We start from the raw sequence: 21,956 nt of genomic DNA, 5'->3' as shown, positions 1-21,956 counted from the left end.
GAGGCTTTGTGTTATTGTGTGTGTGCGTCGTGGTGTTAAGTTTTTTTTTTTTTTTTTGGGGAATGAGTGCACGTCAACCATTATACCTTTTTTTTTAAAAAAAAAAAAGATAGAATTTAAGAAATAGAGAGGATAATGGGAAACTTTGAATCGGAAATTTCTAATTATGCCGCCCTCCGTTGCATATGTGTCGGAGGTTATACAAAGGTGGTTATCCTTGCTTAAAAAAAAAAAAAAATTTAGTTCATCCATCTTATTTTGATAAATTTGTTTTTCTCTTTCATATATCTCAACTTATAATCTACTTCCCAACTGAAAAATATTATGATTAACTTTTAATTTATCTAAAATGTCCTTATTTAATGTGGTCCTTATTTGTTATCAGTGAATATAACCTAGTACATTATTCATGAATTGCTCAACACAAAGGAGTTCTTCCCAACAATTTTGTACTACCACAGATTATTTTGGATTGTGTTTTATTTCCCCAATTTTATCTGCTTACATCATCATTACAATTTCCAATACACCTTTTTATCTTCCCAATTACCTTTTTATCTCACACACATCACATCACAAAAAGTGCTACAGTAAAAATATTCCAAATAAAACACAATCCAAACAAACCCATTAATAATATAGATCAGTATTCAATTGCAAATTGTTTTAACTTTCGGTACTCTGCAAATGCAATGATCAGCTTTCCCGCACTAGAGTAGAGTGTACTTCATAACCGTGACTGCAGAGGCCCTGTCCTGGACCTAGACACGTGGAAGCCCAGCAGGGGCAAAGCTGGACTTAGGCCCTAGGCCCCTGACAACCGTCCTGGGGCACATCGCCGCTAGGGCTCCAAGGAGCAATCCCGCTGAGGGCGGGGAGGATCCCCCTTAGTGCGGGATTGGGGCTATGCTAGGAAAGTCTCCAAGCGTACGGAGGTCGGATTCTCTAGTAGGTATAAATGGCAACGCACACCAACTGTACAATGTACGCTCACTATTGGCAAATTGCTCTCGACTGCTTTACTTCCCGTGAACTTCACTCATCGGAAAATTAACTTGACCGTCGGAGTGCTCTCGGGGACCACCTCGGAGCTCCCCGGTTAGTCTCCCAAGAGACTACTTTCTGTTTGTTTTGCAGGGTTGGACTAGTTCTCCTCATCAACACGCCGAGCTCGTCAGGTCAGCTCGGTCCGGAGAAGCTCATCGCTTCTTCATTGACATTTTTACCTTTGAACTTTTGCTTTTGCATTTGGTATATTCATTCATTCAGGGAGGACAGGGAATATGTTACTAAAAGTAGCATATGATGATAGTAGTATTTGCTACTGCCACCATGACTATCTGCTGCTGGTACCACCAAATTCATTAAAGAAAGAAAGATAATTAATGAAGTTCGACCTTGCATTTTGAGATTAATTAATTAACTAACTACTAGAATCTACTCGTTTGCTTCCAATTAGGCTGTGAAGTGATGGAGTCCATAAAAATGCTGTCATGCGGAGGAGTAGTAAGCTCTCGAACGTACGCAAGAGAACGAGATACAATTGGATAGAAATAATCATCGTAAATTTAAAAAAAAAAAAATTTGTTGTGGCGCATGTAAAATTTTTTTGGGGTGGGATGAAATCCGCTACCAATTCAATTCAATTGGTGGGATAGTGACTAAGAGGGATATGAATCAAAATCAAGGTCCTTGATTTTTTTTTTTCAGGTCAAAAAAGGAGAAGATGATGTACAATAGTAGTAGCACTTGGTAAATAGAGAAAACGGCTGCTCCCGTCTTCACATGCATGAGATGATCCGTGAGTGGCATTGGATTAAACAAGTAGCTCACTTTGAACCCACACTCCGTTGATGAGGTTTTGAGCTTGTCTTTGGGTATTATTATTACAGCTCAACTTCAAGATGATGATTACACATTAGAGGGCTCCCTTTGCAAAGTCATGACAAATTTTGCCTGCAAATGAGATGCAAGCCAAATCTTCTTCTAAGCTCCTCCAAATGTTTTGGTTATCTCTGTGATGTAATTCAATACTCATTATTACATTTGTCCTTTCCAGACTAATTTAGAGGATCAAACCCCACAAGCACTGCCTACAGCTAGCGCCATAAAGTGAATGAAGTTCTCCGGTGACTAACCTTATGGATCAATTAACAGCGCCCCCTCCCATTTTCCCAACAATTAGCTACATCCTCCAAAAGTTTTTTTTTTTTTTTTTTGCTGGCATATTTCAATTGTATATTTACGTAACTCGGACTTTTTTTTTTTATTTTTATTTTTCCCCTCTCCTGAACCGTAAATCATGTATAACAATCCTTACAGATTTGCTTCGTTAACACAGTTTTTATATCAAAAAATGACTCGACTTTATAAATTGAGCCGACTTGTAATCTCAAACTGATTGGTTTGTGAGTAACCTAATTTTTAATTAAACAACGCAAATAGGATTACGGGGGGCGTTTGCAACGACACATGAACTAATTATAAACGGGCAAAAAAAAAAAAAGGATCTTCTAAGACAAAGATATTACTAGTAGATTATTATTATTGTTATTAAGAGACAAATATTTGGCAGACAACGAATGAAAAGGATGGCACGTAAGACTCTTTTGTTCCGTAGCGAGAAACTGAGAGCGGCAGACAATGCGAGCGATAGGATCCCCATTTGATTGGACCACTGCCTGCCTCGAAATCACAATTTCACAACTCACCATGCATGCAACCTTTCTGTCTTCTACTTGCTTTATGGAGCAGTATTCATTTTCTAGATATATACCGGAGTATTAGTCCGGTAAATTTTTTTTTTTTAATTATTATTTACTGCCGTTGATCGAGAAGAAATAGTGGTCAAAAGTTGGAAAGAAAATTGAGTCCATCATACATACAGATGTGGCCAGCTTTGAACTAATCTCGAGACAGAGATTAAAGCAAATTTTATTTTATTTAAGGAAGAGATAAGATCTATGGTATGGAGGTTAAACTCCTTGTTTTGGACCAAACACGACCTCGTTCAAATGAAAGAGCAACGTACAAAAGTAGTAGTAAAAGATAAGAAACCATCATATGATGATCTTCTGGGGAAAAAAAAAACACACACACACACACACACAGAAACCATACAGCAGGCAAATGGCAACAACTTGAGAGAAACAGAATGACGCTCAAAGCGTCCCTACCACATTTAATGATTTATCTTCTTATCCTCCAGAAGAAAACCAAACAGAAACAGAACGACACTTGGCTCGGCCTTTCCAGAAGTAAATCCAACCCCGGGGTTATGATCGATCACCGCCAGTCAAGTCAATTTAGAGTGGAAGTGGACGGCCTCCGATTTCACGTTTTCGCTGTTTAAATTGACGCAGTAGCGAACTCACTCCGATCACCGACAACAAGTACTCGTGCAGACTAGCTCATCTTAGTTTCAGTTTTTAAGGGTATCTATCGACTCTCTAATCGAAATGAATAGCGTGCTTAGCAATTCAAGGGTGTTTCGGTGGTTTGTATTTGTGATCGAATTTGGAGAAAATATTTGCAAGAAAACGAAAGAAAGAAGCAATGCAACCCATAATCCATGACACCAGAAGCCATATCCAGTCCTTGAATCTCTTCTTGGGGAGATGACACCGGTCGCTGACCATCAGCGACCTGTAGACTGCTTCAGTTAACGCGAATGCGGTGACCGCGTCAGCTTCATCTGGTAGAATCCCCTGCTCTGTGAGGCAGGCTATGTCGTATGCACCACTAGTTTCAGATATACCCATATATTCGCATATTTTGAGCCTGCTGTTGATCCTGTCCTCAGTGCTGAGCATGTCACCATGTGTGAGTATCAAAATTGGACTTTCGTCTGCACACCAAAAATTATACAACGTTGAATCATACCCAGAACTTCGACATAACACAAAAGTAACTTACTTTATGTTTTCCTATAAAAAGCACAAGCAACTAACTCGTGAATTTTGCACAACAGAGGTAAAGGAAAAAACCAAAAGAATTTACTCATGAATTTCTTTTTTTTCTTGACTGATGAGTGTAAAAAGAATTTTTACACAACGATATGGATATGAATTACCAAGCATATCCAAAAGGGAGACTTGAGCTTGAGAGCCTGTATTCTTAGAACCCCACCTTAGTCTTTTCGCCAAAGAAACACCCCACATCCAAAAAAAAAAAAAAAAAAAAAAAGAGAATGATGACCCACATGTTTTGGAACCTTCTAATCGCCAAGGGACCTGTCCAGTTGAGTTCCATCCAATTCAATCCGACTGGTGTAATTTTTAACATTTGGTGTAAAGACATACAACGTTCGTTCATTCATGATTACACTACTGTAGTGATTTGATGATGATTGGAAAATGATGATTGGTAGAAAACTGCAATCCAAATTTGAGAAGCAAACATAGGAGGTGAAAAAACTCAACTGCATTTCTGAATACAGGGATATTGGAAGAGGGCCCTTATGGCTTCCACAGGCTTCAAATCACCAGACCTGAATGCCTTGTGAATCTCTGCTAAGTTAGCAACAACCATTGCACAGTTGACTCTTCTGTTCATGTACCTCGAACTGGTGTTGAAGGATGATCCGCGTACAGCGGTGGCAGTGCCAAGCATTTCATCTCCAGGTCTGCAACAAGGTTGATTTTGGCGAACACCGAGACTCATCCACGTTGAAACATCTTCTAAACCCGCGTTCATCTGATTGCAATCTAACCCTCTCGTATCAAACACACAAAATCCACTTCGGGCCGATCTCACAACGATATGTTCTTCCAAAAACACTGTTCTACTGCGATGAGAAGACCCACCTGCGTCCCGCCCCGTATGTAAGACGTAGGACACATTAATAAATCAAACCAGTAGTATAATCTATAAAAACATGCATCGTCAAATTAACGTTCCTCGAGTTCCTTCGCATTGAATGCATGGTCCAAAATCAAAGTAACCTCAAACGGTACAGAAATGCTAAATGCTTAACTAAGTTAAAAAGTTTTATCAAATGCTTACCTGACGTTTGAGCAAAAGGGATGAGGCCAGATCGACCCAAAACGCTGTACATCATATTCACAAGAGAGCTTTTGCCAGAACTCGTTAGGCCTGCTAGAAGAATTGTGATGACAGGTGGGATATCCAAATCTTCTTTCTTGATTCCTCCCACCGGCAACCAAAAGTCTCCGGACCCGTAAGTGATGAGCTTGTGGCGAAGATCATCGAGTCCCTCGGGTGCAACAAAAGCCAGCCTCTCCATTTCCCTAAGGAGTTTGAGTCTTGGTGTGAGCTTTGATAGGTCGCAAATTTCAACTCTGAAATGCCCATGTTCGTCGAACTCTTCTGCTGTTCTCCACCAGCAACTCACTGATTTACCCAACTCGCTTTGATCATCATCGCTATAGGAGAATCCACTTTTCATTTTTTCTGTATCAAGTCTCAAACTTGGAATGGAAAAAATTTTGTGCGCCAAGCACTGTTGTTAGATGGTAGTTAATTTTGATGACTTCCACTGTGGATCTTGATAGGTGCCATCATTATTGGCTTTCATTATGACAAATTGTTGGGGGTGGGTGCTGGGGATTTAAATGGATGCATTCTGCAAAGTGTCCAACCTATAACTGACTCACTTTTGTCTCACTGTCAACTGTTTACAAGTTATTTTATTTTATTTTCTTTCTTTTCAGAAACCAAGTTGCCTTTATTAAGCCTCATTTAATTGTAGCAAGATGTGATTAAATTAGCAAATTTGACAATTTGAGTACAATAATGTCCTTTAGCCTTCGGACTATTATGACTAATCGTACCTCTGGGCAGGATCACATAGAAGTTGCTGTACATATTTGGCGCAATTCCGGATGGGCTTTCACTCTTTTGGATCTGTTGCATATCCTGTACGAGACTACATTTCTTCGAAGTTTCGCCATACGCCGCCCTTTCATCGGAAGTAACTTCTACGAAGGTGTTGGGGGGAGGGGGGGTTTCCTGCTTCAAAATGTTTGAGTAACGTCTAGTCTAAAGTCACTCTCCGAAATCGTGGAGACCACAGTTTACCCCAGCATCCGGGGCATTCAATTTTATTCCACATCTTTTGGTGACATTATCCAAGCTGTCTCTCAACTCTCAACTCATTCAAATGCACTTGTTTCCCGATCAGATTACAGTCCCCACTCAAGTAAAGGTCGAAAAGCAGGAAAGACACTAGCATAAATTTTACCATTAAGCACTCTGTGACAATTTCCAATTTTCCATAACCATATTTCTTCTTGGATCAGAGAGCCTCACGAGTTGAATTATGTCCACTTCAAATGTGTTCATCTAATTCTTGCAAGTTATATTGTAAATTCGTACGATTTAAGTGCAAACCTACAACTCACGACGACACTAAAACCGTATAATGTCAAGCCAAATATTATAAAATTAGTTTGAACTGGACATAACCTATAAGGCCCATGTTCCGTTGTTGTTCTCACAGCTAGTAGGCACACAAGGTAAGGAGCAGTCAAGAGCCGCACAACCTCCCAGTTTTCATCCACTCAAGGAACCGGGCCTATGAAGTGCACAGCTCAAATTGGGCTACTGTTACAGCCCGACAAGCTCCATGACCATATCAACCTCTATGCAACGAGAACAACCTCAGTCGACAAAGCCCAGAACCTTAATTAACATTTCTTTCCATTTGAAGTTTCGTGTTTCGAATTACAAGGTTGGTCAGCTCACCGCTTCCCCAAACAAAAATTACCTATTCAATGATACTGAGGATATCGAGCAATGCAAAGCCCTTACAGAAAATGTTCAATCCCTAGGCAGAAGACGCCAGTAGTACAGTCTAGATCAAGAAGGCCAACCGTATCTCTATATCAATAGAAAAAGTTGTATGACAACACCTATAGACAAATGACAAATCAAGTGAACTCTCTTCTTTCTCTTCCCTTGAATACAATACGCAAATAAACAACACGAATCATGTAAATTAATAAATACATATTTTACTCGCAGCTACCGAACAGTATTGACGACTCTGTGCGACTAAGGACTTCAATAATAAGGTATGAAACGACAAAACACAAAACCCCGCGTTCCGAGAACCTCATTTGAAGAGTCTATAATCCCTTCATTTTCCCCCACAAACAATCCGTCACCAGGGGAAATACCAAGCCCAACATACCATCAACCAGTGAGCATGAACTCTTCCTTATTCGCCATCGTATTATAAAAGGACCTGCCTTGGCACCTCCTTATGGCAACCGACACTGAACCATATACGACCACCAGACTCGGTGAAGTGCTCTGACTGTACTGACCCTGACCCTGACCCTGACCCGACCTTGACTTGACGCCAACAAGCACCCTGTCCTCAACCTGAGGACGTATCCACCAACTTATGGCCCTGCAAATATAAGTTGGTTAGCAAGATGGTTGATAAAGAGTTGTGTAGTACTTGCACAACACTGAGAATCATGTTAGACTGATGCTTGAACTGGCAAGGTGCCCATAGTCAATAAAATTGACAAAAATTGTTTTGATTTATCAGCCAGAATTGAAACTTCATGTTTTAGCATATGTCATAAGCTGAAGCGAAGCAGGGAATAGTTGGAACCAGCACATCTACATCTTTACCTTCAGCCAAATTTAAATCCACCAGGTGGAAGTTGCATATCATTCCCTCCAAAGTTGAATCCAGGCTGACCTCCATCACCAGCTGGCAATGTTTCATCCTCCTCCTCCAACCAGTATGTCTCTAGTATTTTAACAGCTTTTTCATAAATTTCATTATTGTCATGGCTCTGCAAGTGCTCAATCTTTTCCAAGCCTTCAGCTTCATCAATCAATTGGGCATAGAAATTAACATCTCCACTATGGCCAAGGCTTTTTTCTACTTCCCCAACCTTCAATATATTCTCAAGACCTTCTAAACACACAGCAATGATTCTTGGATCCGGGCACACAAGGAGATCACACAATGGCTTTATACAGCCTTGAGAAACCAAGTACCTACACAAGACACAAAACATAAAATTCACGTCCACGCATTCTGCACTGAACACGGAAGGCGATGAGAAACAAAACATACTTGATTTGTTCGTGAGTTCCACCAGAGGTAGCATTTGAAATAGCCCAAGCAGCCTCTTTTTTTATGTCAAACTCAGCAGTTTGAAGCAAATTGACCAAAGGGCCAATTAACTGAGCTTCAATCACAGCCTGTCATTACATACAAATACACAGGCTGAGGTAAAGTGAAAAGGAAAACAGCATACAAAGTGTATAAACATCCTAATTGGAACCAAAACACCACACAGTAAATAATTCAAAAGACAATGATAGGTTTTCCTTTTTCCAGAGGGGGACGGGGTGGGGGATCACAGAGTAAATCAGCTGGACATCATACATAAGAAAATTTAAGAAGAAAACACTATACCTGAATCTGCTCCTTATTTCCAGCAGTAATATTGGAAATAGTCCAGCAAGCTTCTTTCTTGATGCTCTTTTTATGATTATGAGTCAATAAGCTCAGCAAACAAGGGAGTGCCCCGTGGTCAATTATACACTGAAACAAAGACTGAATGTCAAAATCTCAAATACATTATAATTCTTGTTTACTTCTCCTTCTTCAACTCTCTCTCTCTATTTTTGGGTGGGGGTGGGAGGAAGCTGAAATAAAGTACTTAACAATCAATCTCAATGAACTTCTTCCTACTGTCAAGATAGCAACTCAAAACAGTAATAATAGGAGATGAGAGACTTTCCATTCTATATACATTCCAAGATTTCATCATGCTGCGGATGATAGCAGTAATAGCCAAAGGGGGGAAAACACAGAACATACTAAATCTTCATCCAACCAGATGTCACAGGATATCGGTACCAGTAAGGGAAGCAAGATGGCAAGTGCTGTACTATGCAAACAACATTTCAATAAAGAACAGACAAGTAAAACACACTTAACTATTAAAGGGCCAAATGACAGGTACTAAGGTTCAGTATGCCTGCACAAAGTTATCATTTTCTTTCAAAAGATAAATAAAACATCAAAATAAAGAGCCCAGCTGAAGATAGTACCTGAGTCTGATAATCATCTCCTGTAACAATATTCCCAACTGTGCGAAGTGCAGGAATAAGCACAGAAGGAGATGGATGCCTGACAAGTAAAATTTGTTTTAACCATGAATTTCAGAAATTAATGAGAAACAACAAAGATAAGTGAGATGTAAATTGTGTAAAAGGACACTCACACAAGTAGCTCCACGAGTCTTGGACAGACACCTGCCTCAATCACAGCTTGAATTTTGTCATTTGTACCATCAGAGAGATAGGAGAGAGCCCAGCATGCATCAGTAAGGACTTCTTCATCATTTGAATGAACAAGACGCTGAAGTGCGGGGAGGGCTGGCCTCACCTGACAATTGAATCTTACAGCATGTTATTATATTCTCGGACTAAAATCAAAACTACTTAACAAGTCTAAAAAGAAGAGAACAAAAGCACAACATAATTACGCAGTGAACCTGCTCAAATGGAGGTTGTGGTTTGCCCCGGCAGAAGTTTGACAATGTCCAGGTAGCATTTCGCAGCATTGAAAGCTTGGCATGCTCATTCAATTGTGCCAGCAAAGGGATTAAAGCCCCATGCCCAAGGACAAGGTCACGACACCTTGGAGAATCACCTGCAACATTTCCCAGTGCCCATACAGCCTACAAATTCATGACAACTCTAGTAAGTCTCCCTACAATGCTAAAACTTTTTTCCTTGCATCCTATTTTGTTGGTAGTAACACAAAAGGACACTAATGAATGATTTATCAACCTCAATTCCTATTGTCTGTTTTTACCTATTAACCATTCCCTCATCAATACAGCATAACTACAAGAACTAAAAACAATTACTTAAGGACCATCAATTGCCTTTTCCCACTCTGACACAAACTAAACAACAATCTTAAGGACCATAAAATTATTCTTTTACCAGCAGCAAATCCTCCAAGTCTAATGTTATGTGCAACCAGCAAAGTCATTCGCCCACAATGAAAATGAATCATAACATGAACAGAATAGGAAAATAAACATCCATGATACAAAAGAAAGGCTGAGCCACCAAAAACAATACCAAATATGTTGAAACACAGATAGAAAGAAGTAGATTTTGTGGAAGTGTACAAGACATTGTCTAAATAGAAACAAGCAACAATTAAGAACCACAACGTAAACTTGAGATAGCAGTGCGCGCACTCTTAGAACTTCTCGAGTCACAAGAGAGGACAATGGACTCCTCCTTTATTCATTCACCTCCCTAATTTTTCTCACTGCTTTTGGAGTTCAATGAATAATCAATTTCCTTCGTTGCTTTATTTAAAATGCCAAACATTTTTCCATGATTCCCTAGAAGCAAATTGCCTCTCAAAATGACAAAATTAAGAGTCTAGGAAACACAACACTTTCCTAACCAAAATTTCTCGCAGCCAAATAATGCCTTAAAAGAACTGGTCAACATTACACATTACCTGCTCACGGACATCATCACTTGGAGAACCCAAAAGCTTGACAAAAATGGGTACAGCCCCGTGATCAATCACCACCTTGGTGTTCTCCGAAGTTCCAGATGCAATGTTCGTAAGTGCCCAAGCAGCCTCAAACTAACAAAATTAATAAATTAATTAAGCAAAACACAGCTCAAATTACAAAATTACAAAGTGAATAAACAGATATCCTGCAAAAAAGCTTCAGCTTCAAACCTGGAGCTGGTGGAAATCCTCCCTCATAAGGAACTCAACAAAGCGAGGAACAACTCCAGATTGTATAACTTCCTCAATGGGAGGGCTTCTTTCTGGAATTAAAATTTCAGAAATAAGATGAGCTACGATAATTAAAAAAATGCACGTTAAATAAGGAACACAATCATACCTATTGAAAGCAATTTACGAAATTGAGTGGTTGCCTCCAACTGCAAATTGTTATCATTCGAATAAACTCCATTCACCATCAAAGGGAGACTCTCCAACTGCAGCAAAATAAGTCAGCTCTAAGGACTGTCGTATAAAAACAATCAGAGCTCAAAAACAGACTATTCCCACTTAACTGCAGCAGGCTTATAAAAGACAGAATCGCACATAAAACAAACAGTGTTCATAAACAAACAGAGAGCATGAGCAAGTAAATACAGGAATCGCAATGTAAAAAACAACGAGAAAACAATCCAGATTATTATTAGTGACGAGCTTGGGACTTCACAGCCAAATCTCAAGTACTAACGCTTCTGCACAAGTAGTTGATCCATATACATGCCAAGATAAGAACAAATGGAAACCAATTTTTTCTTCGTAACTTATGATGCCACTATGAATTGATGATTGAAAAAAAGATGGTGAAAAATCAAAAGCAGAAAAGTTTACATAAATACAAAACACCTATTCACATTCTCGCCAACATCAGATCGCACAATTTCAAATGGATCAATTAATCAAATTACGTCTAAATAATTACTCAGATTACTTGGAAAACAATTAAGACCTTTTTCTCGATGTTATTGGAGGGGACGGGCGCAGGGAAGGGTTGAGACATCTGAAGGCCTTCACGACGCTTCTTAAGAAGATTCTCCTCCCGCTTACTCTTTCGGATCTCCACCATTTGATCCTCCCTCCTCCGCCGTCCTTCTTCAGCATCGACCGCAACCTTGTATCGGTTCCTGCGAACCTCCGTTCTCTCGGTCGGTCTCAACGACATCGTTCCCACTAAGCTGATTTCCTTCACTCTAATCAAAATCTAACAAAACAAATCCGAAATTGATATGATTATATCACTCCAATTAAGGGGAAAAATGAATTGCACAAATTAAAAGAAATATTAGAAAGCGGTGATTGAAATTGTTCAGTGTATGCGCGTATGCGCGTGACAGAGTGTGGGGGAGTGAGAGAGAGAGAGGGAGGGAGGGAGGGAGGGAATTGTAGTAGTCTACCAGGTGAAGAAAGAGAGAAGGGAAGGGTTTTGGATTATGGGAGGACTTATTTGGGCCTGGGTTCTGCAGTCTGGGCTGCACTGGGGCCTCTCTTGTCTTCTAAAGTATTGAATTTGTGATCTTATGTTCGTAATTGAATTTAGCTTTGGTGTCCATTATTTTAAGATTTTACAGAATCTGATCATAGAAATTGATAAAAGAGAATAATTCAGTGTTTACTATTTAAGTGATTATAGGTTTTAGCCTTTTGACCATTAAAAAAATCTATAATTAGAATACAAAAACAACAAAAAGTCACAAAAATTGGTTATCCAAAATTAGAATCTATAGTTAGTTAAAATAATCAATGAGAACAAACCCTTTGTGTTCATAATTTTTTCTTTTTTTGGATAAATAAAACTAGTAAAAGACTAAACATAAACAACATAACAAAACTCTATGGCTTGGAATTCTTGCAGTGGAGATTTGGGCCAATTCAAGAGAGACAATGAAGTTCAAAACTGATGGACAAGGTGAAATTTAATCTTTTTTAATTCAAGATGGGCAAGAACAATTTTTTATTACAATTATTCCTAAACATGTTCGTAACATTTTTCAGTAAATTGTAACTCATTATTTAATGACTTGTACAACCTCATGACAGGGACACAATTATTTTATATTCTCCCTTTCTCATTTTGATAGTGTTATTCTTCCTTTTCATTCGCCCTAATTTATAGTCTATTTTCCAATTAAAGAATATAGTAACTTTTAATTTCTCTAAAATACCCTTATTTAATATACTTTGTTATTAATGAGTATAATATACCTTATTCAATAATTGTTCTCATTTCATGTCTTGAATGGTGCAACTTTTCATTAGTATTGCTGTTGTAATTACTGTAAAGATATAATAATTAGTTATACTCCTGCTAATAATGTAAGTGTATTTAAAAAAAAAAAAGTAGACTAGATTTACTCTTTCAACGAAGTTAATTAATTTTTCTTAAACTGTATGGAAAAAAAATCAAGACAATCAAAATGGGATTGAGAGAATATATGAAATCCACATAAATAATTTCCAAATATTACACTTCTATGATGGAAAAATTGTACAAACAATTAATAAACAATTACAATTTGTTCACTTAAAGTTACACCATTCAAATACAGCCCTTACTGCTCCTTCTGATTCACCTTAGTTTCCTACGTTTAAAAGGTTAGCGGCTGGAATGCTGAATGGTTGACTCTTGAGGTTTTTTTGAGCAGTGGAAAATGAGTGTATGACCAAACCGTGGGCATAAATGATAACGTCTCTCCTGATTTCGTTTCAGTGGAATGCTGCACATTCCATTTCGTTTCAGTCAGCTCAGCACATCCCCGAAAAAAAGATGTGCATGTTCATGGATTCCAAAGATATCTAGTAACGCAACCACTCCTAATATAGTCGGTCCCCAAAAGAAGTTTAAAGCTGTACTTGAGTATAAATCAAGAGACCAAATCTCTCTGTCTATATTCTAAAAATCCAGCCTCAATCCTCTCCAAGTTCTCTTTCGATCTCTTTGGGTCCTCCGTTCCCCTAATATAAAGTAAATAAATGTAAGTCCATCGTATCCCAAAAAAAAAAAAAATGTAAAGCAAAGCCGATTCCGAAAACTTTGAACTTTCAGTGCCTGGGAGGAACAAAACTGTAGTACAATCTAGAAGACCAACCGTGTCTGCAAGAAACTGAAAAGCTGTATGACAACACCTACTTACAATTATCAAAAAAAAAAAAAAAAAAAAAACACCTACTTACAAACAAATGACTAGTAAACATACCATACTAGGATATCAAGTGAATTGTGAACTCTCGTCTCTCTCTTCCCTTGCTTACAATACACCAACAAAACAATCCCGAATCATGATCAATACATACAGAACTCGGTAACTACCCATCAATACTTGACGACTCTGTGGTACCATGTACTCAATTACAAGGCATGAAAAGACAAAATACAAAACCCCGTGTTCTGACAACTCATTTGAAGAGTCCACAAACCCTTCATTTTTCCCCATGCCATTCTCCATCAGGGGAATTAACCAAGCCCAACATACCATCAACCAGTGAGCACGCACCCTTTCTTATTCTCCACCGTAGTACCAAAAGACCTGCCTTGGCACCTCCTTAAGGCAACCGACACTGAACCATACAACAGCCAGACTCTGTGAGGTGCTCTAACTTGAACTGACCCGACCTGACCTTGACTTGACGCCAACAAACACGCTGTCCTCAATCTGAGGTTGTATCCACCAACTAATGACCCTGCAAATTTATGTCCGTTATTAAGAAGGTGCATAAGAAGCCATAGTACTTGCATAACAATTGAAATCTCCAGGATGAGGAAATAAATATATCTCATAGAAGGTTTCAGTTGAGCCTGAATTATCAAGGTTCCCATAGTCGAAGGTGGAAATTGACAAATTTGATTTGATTTAATCAGCCAGAAACAAAACTTCATGTTTAGCATGTCAGAAGCCGCATGCAGAACATGGAAGCTGCATGTGGAACAGGGAACAGTTGGATCTGCACATCTGAATCTTTACCTTCAGCCAAATTTAAATCCACCAGGTGGAAGTTGCATATCATTCCCTCCAAAGTTGAATCCAGGCTGGCCTCCATCACCAGCTGGCAACGTTTCATCCTCCTCCTCCAACCAATACGTCTCTAGTATTTTGACCGCTTTTTCATAAATTTCATTATTGTCATGGCTCTGCAAGTTCTCAATCTTTTCTAAGCCTTCAGCTTCATCAACCAATTGAGCATAGAAATTAACATCTCCACTGTTGCCAAGGCTTTTTTCTACTTCCCCAACCTTCAATATATTCTCAAGACCTTCTAAACAGACAGCGATGATTCTTGGATCTGGGCACACAAGGAGATCACACAATGGCTTTATACAGCCTTGAGAAACCAAGTACCTACACAAGACACAAAACATAAAATTCACGTCCACGCATTCTGCACTGAACACGGAAGGCGATGAGAAACAAAACATACTTGATTTGTTCATGAGTTCCACCAGAGGTAGCATTTGAAATAGCCCAAGCAGCCTCTTTTTTTATGTCAAACTCAGCAGTTTGAAGCAAATTGACCAAAGGGCCAATTAACTGAGCTTCAATCACAGCCTGTCATTACATACAAATACACAGGTTGAGGTAAAGTAAAAAAGGAAACAGCATACAAAGTGTATAAACATCCTAATTGGAACCAAAACACCACAAGAAAAGTAAATGATTCAAGTCACAATCATATGTTTTCCTTCTTCCAGTGGATGGGGTAGGGTGCATTGAGGGGTCAAAGAATAAATGAGGAGGACATCATGCATGACAAAATTTCAGAAGAAAAGACCATACCTGAATCTGTTCCTTATTTCCAGCAGTAATATTGGAAATTGTCCAGCAAGCTTCTTTCTTGATGCTCTTTTTATGATTATGAGTCAATAAGCTTAGCAAACAAGGAAGCGCCCCATGGTCAATTATACACTGGAACAAAGACTAAATGTCAAAACCCCAAATACCTTATAATTGTGGTATCCTTCACTGTCTTCTATTCCATCTCTTTTATGTAATATTTTTATTTTTGGAAGGTGGGAGAAAGCTGAAATGAAGTATTTGACAAATGACCATAATGAATTTGTTCCTACTATCACGAAAGCAACTGAAAACACTAATCATGGAAGGAGAGAAACTTCCATTCTATACAAATTCCAATAGTTCATGCAATAGAGGATAACACAGAGTGTGTTTGGATAGTGATTATTTGGGATAAGTTTTTGAAAAAAATACCGCAGCACTTTATTATGTGATGTATATGAGATAAAAAAGATGGTTGGAAAATGATATGATGATGTAAGCAAGTAAAATTGTGCAAATAACTCGCTACCATCCAAAATCCAAAAGGGATTTTTTTTTGGGGGGGGGGGGGTTTTGGGGGGGGGGGAAGGAAGATGAGAGCATAGTAATGCATTCATGCAACCAGATGTCACAGCAAATCAGTATAAGAGAAGCAAGATGGCAAGTGTATTGTAGACCACATTTCAGCAAAGAAAAGACGAGTAAAACACTTTATGATTAAAGGCATTACTAACAGATATTAAGGTTCAGTATTCCTGCAGAAAGTTTTCAAAAGAAAAATAAAAATACAAATGATCCAAGTTAAAGATCAAACCTGAGTCTGATAGTCATCTCCTGTAACAATATTCCCAACTGTGCGAAGTGCAGGAATAAGCACAGAAGGAGATGGATGCCTGAGCAATCAGATTTATTTTAACCACGCATTTCAGAAATCAGTGAAAAGAACAAAGATAAGCGACATGCAAATTGTTTAAAATGACACTCACACAAGCAGCTCCACAAGTCTTGGACAAACACCTGCCTCAATCACAGCTTGAATTTTGTCATTTGTACCATCAGAGAGATAGGAGAGAGCCCAGCATGCATCAGTTAGAACTTCTTCATCACTTGAATGAACTAGACGCTGAAGTGCTGGGAGGGCTGGCCTCACCTGACAATTGAAGCATCGAGCTATTATACTGTTGGACTAAAATCAAAACCACTTGAAAAAAAATCAAAAAGAGAAGAAAACCACAACACAAATATGCAGCGAACCTGCTCAAATGGAGGTTGTGGTTTGCCCCGACAGAAGTTTGACAATGTCCAAGTAGCATTTCGCAGCATCGAAAGCTTGGCATGCTCATTCAGCTGTGCTAACAAAGGGATTAAAGCTCCGTGGCCAAGGACAAGGTCACGACACCTAGGAGAATCACCAGCAACATTCCCCAATGCCCATACTGCCTACAAATTCATAACAATTCTAGTAAGGCTCCATACAATGATCGAGCATTTTACTTGCGATCTGCTTTGTTGGTAGTAATCAAAAATGAAAGTGATGACCAATTTATCAAACCTCAGTTCCTATTGTTTGTTTTTACCTTCTAATCATTCCCCTATCAGAATGGCATAACTACAAGAATTGAGAACAAAGCACCATCAATTGGCTTTCCTCACTCTGATCCAAACTAAATAACAAATTTAAGGACCACAATAATATTATTTTTCCACAACTTATCGCAGCAGCAAATCCTCTAAATCTTATGCTATGCACAACCACTATGTTATCCACCCACAATTACAAAATAAGCATCCATAATTCCTAAAGAAAAGTTGAGCCACCAAAAAACAGTACCTAGCATGTCCAACACAAAATAGGAAGTAGAAGTAGATTTCTCAGAAGTGTTAAATACATTGGCTGAACAGAATCTAATTTTAAGAAAGGAGTGCAGGCTCTATTAAAACCTTCTAAATTTAAGAGAGAAAAATACATGCTTTTTCTCACCTCCGATATTCACTCACAACCTAACTTTTCTCACCTCTTTTGATATTCTTTAAATCATCAATTTGCTTATTCTTTCCTTGTTTTAACATGCCAACCCTTTGTGTAAGATTCCCTAAAAGCAAATGACCTCTCTAAACATCGGAATTAAGAGTCTAGGAATCATTACACCTTCCCTAGCCAACAACTGGTGCAGCTAAATAATGCCTTGCTTAAAACTGGCTTCAATGTATTACCTGCTCGCGAACATCTTCACTTGGAGATCCCAAAAGCTTGACAAAAATGGGTACAGCCCCGTGATCAATCACCACTTTGGTGTTCTCCGAAGTTCCAGAAGCAATGTTTGTAAGAGCCCAAGCAGCCTCAAACTAAATAATATAGATAAATAAATAACTAAGATAAGAAAAATTCAGCTCCAATCACACAATCACCGTGAAAGAAACAGATACTATGCAAAACCTGGAGTTGTGGGAAATCCTCCCTCACAAGGAACTCAACAAAGCGAGGAACAACTCCAGACTGTATGACTTCCTCAATAGGAGGGCTTCGTTCTGTAATTAAATTTTCAGAAATAAAATGAGCTATGATAATGAACAAACAACAATAAGCATTCAATAAGGAACACAATCATACCTATTGAAAGTAGTTTACGAAATTGTGTGGTTGCCTCCAACTGCAAATTGTTATCATGCGAATAAACTCCATTTACCATGGAAGGGAGGCTCTCCAACTGCAGCACAACAAGTAAACTCTCAACATCACATTGAATAAAAACACTCAAGAGCTTTTAAAAAAAAAAAAAAAAATCCCACTTAACCGAAACAGGCCTATAAAAGACAGAATCACTAACCAAGCTGTGCTCATAAACAAACAGCTAGCAGGATTTACACAATCAATCAATGCAGAAAAAATGAAAAAACAATGCAGGTAATTACAGAAAAACCGAGGAAATGATGACAGGTTAGGGGCTTTACAGCAAACCTCAAAACACTATAACTTCTGCATAAAAAGTTAATTGACATGCTTGCCAAAGTCAGAACAAATATCTTCACAATTTGTGTTGCCACTATTAATTACTGCTTGGAAAAATGGTGAAAATCAAAAGCAGAAAAGTGATCAAAGATACAAGATACCTACTCACAGTCTTGCCATAATCAGATCACACAATTTCAAGTCGATTAATTAATCAAATTACGCGTGCATAATCACTCAGATTAGTTGGGATGAAAAATAAAGACCTTTTTCTCGATGTTATTGGAGGGAACGACGGCAGGGAAAGGCATCTGGAGGCCTTCGCGACGCTTCTTAAGAAGACTCTCCTCACGCTTACTCTTTCGGATCTCCACCATTTGATCCTCCCTCCTCCGCCGTCCTTCTTCCGCATCGACCGCCACCTTGTACCGGTTCCTCCGAACCTCCGTTCTCTCGGTCGGCCTCAACGACATCGTTTCTACTGTGCTTGATTTCCTTTACTCTAATCAAAACCCAACCAAAAAAATTTTCCGAAATTAATATAATACATCACTTCAATTAAGAAAAAGTAAAGGAGATGCAGAAATTGTATGAAAGATTAAAGGGCGGTGATTGAAATAATTCATCGTCTGCGCGTAAAGGTCTGTACCTGACACGCGTGTGAGAGAGAGTGTGGGAGTGTGTGAGAGAGAGACAGAGTGAGAGAATAACAGTCTCACAGAAGAAGAAAGAGAGAGCGGGGAAGGGTTCGGACTATTGGAGGACTCATTTTCCACATTAATCTTGGGCTCTGCATTCTGGGCTGGGCTGTGTTTATTTATTTATTTTTTTGGGGAGGACTGACTTTCCACAATAATCTTATTCTATTTATTTACCTTTTGTAAAGTTGCTCGTATATTTCTTGATTTCTTTAAACATTAAATGGGTGTTTTTTTTTTTTGGACAATCAAACAGAAAATGGCTGTTAATAATGACGTACCAAGTTTGCGAACGAAACTTAAAGAATACAATGGGCCCATTTGGCAAGTAATTTTTGTTTAGGTGTTTGTCTAAAATTTTACTGTATAAGTATTTTAAAAAATTTTTGAAATGCTTAAATTTTTTATTATTTTGAAGTGTATAGTTTAAAATTTTTTAAGATTACTGTAGCTAAAATTTTTAAAAAACTTATAGCAGACAAACTTGGCCAAAAAATCAAGTGCCAAACAGGTTAAATATTGCACGATTAATTTTTCAATTCTCAACAGATTGGTTGACTCAAAAGGCTAGTGGAATTAGCTAATTAATGCAATTGTATTATTATTATTTTCTCTCTCTCACTCTCTCTTTTTTATTTCACACTACTGTCATTTTTCCAATCGGACGACAGAGGCCGGGATATGTATAATGAAAGTGATCACTTAAAAAAATTTTGAATAGTAAATTATTTGAGATAAAATTTGATATGATGTATGTGAGATAAAATGGTGATTGAAAAATGTGTTGATGACGTAGAAATAAGATGGAAATAATGTGGAATCCAAACACACCCTATGATTTAACACAGTCACTCTATTCACCCTTTATTTATCTATAGTTACCGATAAGCTTCGCCGGTGTAATGTTCCTTTTCCTTTCCATGTTCTGTCCAGCCCAGAGAAAACTTAGCTGGTGTTATAATGCTCCTTTTCCATTTCGTGTTCTGTCCAGACTAGAAAACAATGAAAGGAAGAACAATGAAAAGCCCCAATCGGTAGGGGTTTTAAACATTCTAAATTCTAATCTACCTTTTCTTTTGTACAAACATTCAAGAAACTTCTCTCAAGGATAATTACAAGCATACAACAATCGACAAACCGAGTGCCTTTGTTCAAAGATTGTTTGGTACATTGGTTCCTTCAGTGGCCATGTGTTTCATGTACAATTGAAGTTGGAAAGGCAATGATGTGTTTCCGTCGCTCCTTCCATCCCTACATTAGATTGGAGTACTTCTCAAACTCTGTCAAGTAATCCGCCAGAGAATGCTGGTTCCGATCATGTCTCGCGACGGTATTTTCATTTGCAACAGCCCTGATAACGCGTCTAGGTGACCTGGGCGGGGTCGCATAGAGTTCAGAGGCCTCCAAGACCTCGCGCCTCACAATTTCTTCGTCCTCCGCGAGCTTTTGTGCACGCAATGCAGTAATGTAGAGACCAGCAGCAAGGAAGACCGTCACGAGTCCAAAAACTCCCGCGGCTGTGAACAGCCCTTCTCCAATGGTAAGGCAGCTCGGCCTCGGTATTCCCCAGTTTCTCAGGTGCCCCGACTCGACGCTCAGCCCTATTAATAACAGAATCTCCCCAACTGCAAATGATATCCTGCCATGATGGTGGAATAGAGTTCTTGATGTTTTGCTACGTACGTACCTTCTCTAATTTTCTTTCCTCTTCAAAATTAATGGTACAAGGGACGCGTACTGTATTCTACTATCGAACAAATTAATGCATTAATTTGTGACTTTCTTTGTAAAGTGGGGAACATGTCGCCTACCAACGTACGTGTGGCACCATTTTTAATGCTTTGAAATTGAAAATATTGGGAACGGAGGGAGGAGAAAATTGAAGAAACCGTCATACCAGGTTGCTACGAAGAAAGAACCGGCTTGCCATGTAAGAGCCTTGAAGGAATCAGAATCAGGGTCCCAATTAATTAAGGGTAAAGTGGTTGATTTGCTCACTGCAATCAACAAGAATGTATGTTGTACCACCATGGCAATTGCCAGAGCAAAAAATGCACCCGCTGCACATAACAAAGGTAGCTTTCCGCTACCGGAATACACACACAGACCAGCCGGCTTCATCCGTATCACCTGCTTAATTATTGAACAATCTCATTAATGGGTCCCCAAATTAAACAACAAAAAATCCTGTGACATGGACGCGCCAACGAAACTCAAGGGGCTCGTTTGAATTGTTTATATTCTATTTCGTGAGAATGGAGCTGTGAAAAGAATACGTTAAGATAGAAATTGAACAATACCTGAGAGCGAGTTGCTTCGGCTAGGAGGCAGAGAATGAAGCAAAGTAGTCCAAAGAAGACGGACATGACCATAAGAAATGCACCCGTTTTGCTACCCAAGTCTGAGCTTGGAGGACTCGGTGCAAGATCAGCATGTGTCACCGCCATTAATGCTGCGGTGCATGCACTGCAACCAGCAAGGGGGAGGTATTGTCTGCAATTATACAGTGTCTCAAGAATGCAGATGCAACGTATAGAATCAGGGATATATCTTGGTGGTACAGAAGAAAAAGATGCACAGTCGAGAATTGCTTGGAACAAAGGTTGCTTAAAGGGCAGAGATTCCATTTGTTCTTTACTGGGCTTTATGCTCAAGTTTTCACACGCGGGTTCTTGAAGTTGATTTAGCTTTTAATATGCTCGCCTAATCCTGTCTTGAAAAGTTGTTTTTGCTGATATTAGATAAAGGGGATTGCGATGCTTGGAACCGAAAAACACACTACCGACTGCCATTTTGGACATTCCAAAGTTAAACCTTTTTGTAATTCGAAAGGCAATCCTCGACAGTGCCTATCTGATTAATTAATATACCACCATCAAGGTGGACAATTCATTGCATATTTTATTTTGGTCTTCTAGTCTTGCTAGTTACTACTCGCATATACATAGTCATCAAGAAAATACTAGTAATATATTATTGGCATCAAGAATAAAGGAAAA

General features: G+C 38.8%; 4 protein-coding genes across 5 annotated transcripts; all 4 read right to left on the bottom strand.

The window, feature by feature from the left end:
• Positions 1-2,898: 2,898 nt before the first annotated feature.
• On the bottom strand, positions 2,899-5,654 carry LOC113733908 (uncharacterized). Its single transcript, XM_027260140.2, has 3 exons — positions 5,005-5,654; positions 4,422-4,805; positions 2,899-3,847 (listed from the first exon to the last, which is right to left on the bottom strand). The coding sequence occupies exons 1-3, from the start codon at positions 5,405-5,407 to the stop codon at positions 3,480-3,482; spliced, it is 1,155 nt and encodes a 384-aa protein (XP_027115941.1). The 5' UTR covers positions 5,408-5,654; the 3' UTR covers positions 2,899-3,479.
• Positions 5,655-6,815: 1,161 nt separating this feature from the next.
• On the bottom strand, positions 6,816-12,052 carry LOC113733906 (importin subunit alpha-1a-like). 2 transcript variants are annotated; one of them, XM_072081664.1, is made up of 12 exons: positions 11,935-12,052; positions 11,490-11,741; positions 10,884-10,980; positions 10,715-10,806; positions 10,484-10,615; positions 9,492-9,677; positions 9,219-9,382; positions 9,046-9,124; positions 8,405-8,533; positions 8,060-8,187; positions 7,606-7,980; positions 6,816-7,375 (listed from the first exon to the last, which is right to left on the bottom strand). In XM_072081664.1, the coding sequence occupies exons 2-11, from the start codon at positions 11,700-11,702 to the stop codon at positions 7,608-7,610; spliced, it is 1,593 nt and encodes a 530-aa protein (XP_071937765.1). In that variant the 5' UTR covers positions 11,703-11,741; positions 11,935-12,052; the 3' UTR covers positions 6,816-7,375; positions 7,606-7,607. The 2 variants fall into 2 exon arrangements, with proteins under 2 accessions (XP_071937765.1, XP_027115937.1); XM_027260136.2 differs by lacking the exon at positions 11,935-12,052 and having other exon boundaries at positions 11,490-11,837.
• Positions 12,053-13,560: 1,508 nt separating this feature from the next.
• On the bottom strand, positions 13,561-19,053 carry LOC113733907 (importin subunit alpha-2-like). The gene is made up of 12 exons (XM_027260137.2): positions 18,909-19,053; positions 18,526-18,761; positions 17,921-18,017; positions 17,747-17,838; positions 17,524-17,655; positions 16,564-16,749; positions 16,296-16,459; positions 16,124-16,202; positions 15,310-15,438; positions 14,954-15,081; positions 14,500-14,874; positions 13,561-14,218 (listed from the first exon to the last, which is right to left on the bottom strand). Exons 2-11 carry the CDS (start codon positions 18,730-18,732, stop codon positions 14,502-14,504), a joined length of 1,587 nt encoding a protein of 528 aa, XP_027115938.1. The 5' UTR covers positions 18,733-18,761; positions 18,909-19,053; the 3' UTR covers positions 13,561-14,218; positions 14,500-14,501.
• A 676-nt stretch (positions 19,054-19,729) lies between these two features.
• Positions 19,730-21,463, bottom strand: LOC113736088 (uncharacterized). The gene is made up of 3 exons (XM_027263027.2): positions 21,258-21,463; positions 20,855-21,087; positions 19,730-20,596 (listed from the first exon to the last, which is right to left on the bottom strand). Exons 1-3 carry the CDS (start codon positions 21,402-21,404, stop codon positions 20,209-20,211), a joined length of 768 nt encoding a protein of 255 aa, XP_027118828.1. The 5' UTR covers positions 21,405-21,463; the 3' UTR covers positions 19,730-20,208.
• Positions 21,464-21,956: the final 493 nt, after the last annotated feature.

This window comes from Coffea arabica, chromosome 3c, assembly GCF_036785885.1.
Source record: "Coffea arabica cultivar ET-39 chromosome 3c, Coffea Arabica ET-39 HiFi, whole genome shotgun sequence".
NCBI classification, from domain to species: domain Eukaryota; kingdom Viridiplantae; phylum Streptophyta; class Magnoliopsida; order Gentianales; family Rubiaceae; genus Coffea; species Coffea arabica.
The sequence above is the reverse complement of the archived record's forward strand: the minus strand, read 5'-3'. Positions and strand labels throughout refer to the sequence as shown.

What these genes read in the sequence shown, in the direction of transcription:
- LOC113733908 (XM_027260140.2), bottom strand. Translation starts at nt 5,407, where the DNA reads ATGAAAAGTGGATTCTCCTATAGCGATGATGATCAAAGCGAGTTGGGT. An exon ending in CCCTTTTGCTCAAACGTCAG is followed by an intron (nt 4,806 to 5,004) that starts GTAAGCATTTGA and finishes GGCGGGACGCAG; the next exon opens with GTGGGTCTTCTCATCGCAGT. An exon ending in TCCCTGTATTCAGAAATGCA is followed by an intron (nt 3,848 to 4,421) that starts GTTGAGTTTTTT and finishes TTTGGTGTGCAG; the next exon opens with ACGAAAGTCCAATTTTGATA.
- LOC113736088 (XM_027263027.2), bottom strand. Translation starts at nt 21,404, where the DNA reads ATGGCGGTGACACATGCTGATCTTGCACCGAGTCCTCCAAGCTCAGAC. An exon ending in CCGAAGCAACTCGCTCTCAG is followed by an intron (nt 21,088 to 21,257) that starts GTATTGTTCAAT and finishes ATAATTAAGCAG; the next exon opens with GTGATACGGATGAAGCCGGC. An exon ending in TCTTTCTTCGTAGCAACCTG is followed by an intron (nt 20,597 to 20,854) that starts GTATGACGGTTT and finishes CCATCATGGCAG; the next exon opens with GATATCATTTGCAGTTGGGG.
- LOC113733906 (XM_072081664.1), bottom strand. Translation starts at nt 11,702, where the DNA reads ATGTCGTTGAGACCGACCGAGAGAACGGAGGTTCGCAGGAACCGATAC. An exon ending in CACAACCTCCATTTGAGCAG is followed by an intron (nt 9,383 to 9,491) that starts GTTCACTGCGTA and finishes TTCAATTGTCAG; the next exon opens with GTGAGGCCAGCCCTCCCCGC. An exon ending in AGACTCGTGGAGCTACTTGT is followed by an intron (nt 9,125 to 9,218) that starts GTGAGTGTCCTT and finishes TTTACTTGTCAG; the next exon opens with GCATCCATCTCCTTCTGTGC.
- LOC113733907 (XM_027260137.2), bottom strand. Translation starts at nt 18,732, where the DNA reads ATGTCGTTGAGGCCGACCGAGAGAACGGAGGTTCGGAGGAACCGGTAC. An exon ending in GAGATGACTATCAGACTCAG is followed by an intron (nt 15,439 to 16,123) that starts GTTTGATCTTTA and finishes TCTTTGTTCCAG; the next exon opens with TGTATAATTGACCATGGGGC. An exon ending in GAAATAAGGAACAGATTCAG is followed by an intron (nt 15,082 to 15,309) that starts GTATGGTCTTTT and finishes ATGTAATGACAG; the next exon opens with GCTGTGATTGAAGCTCAGTT.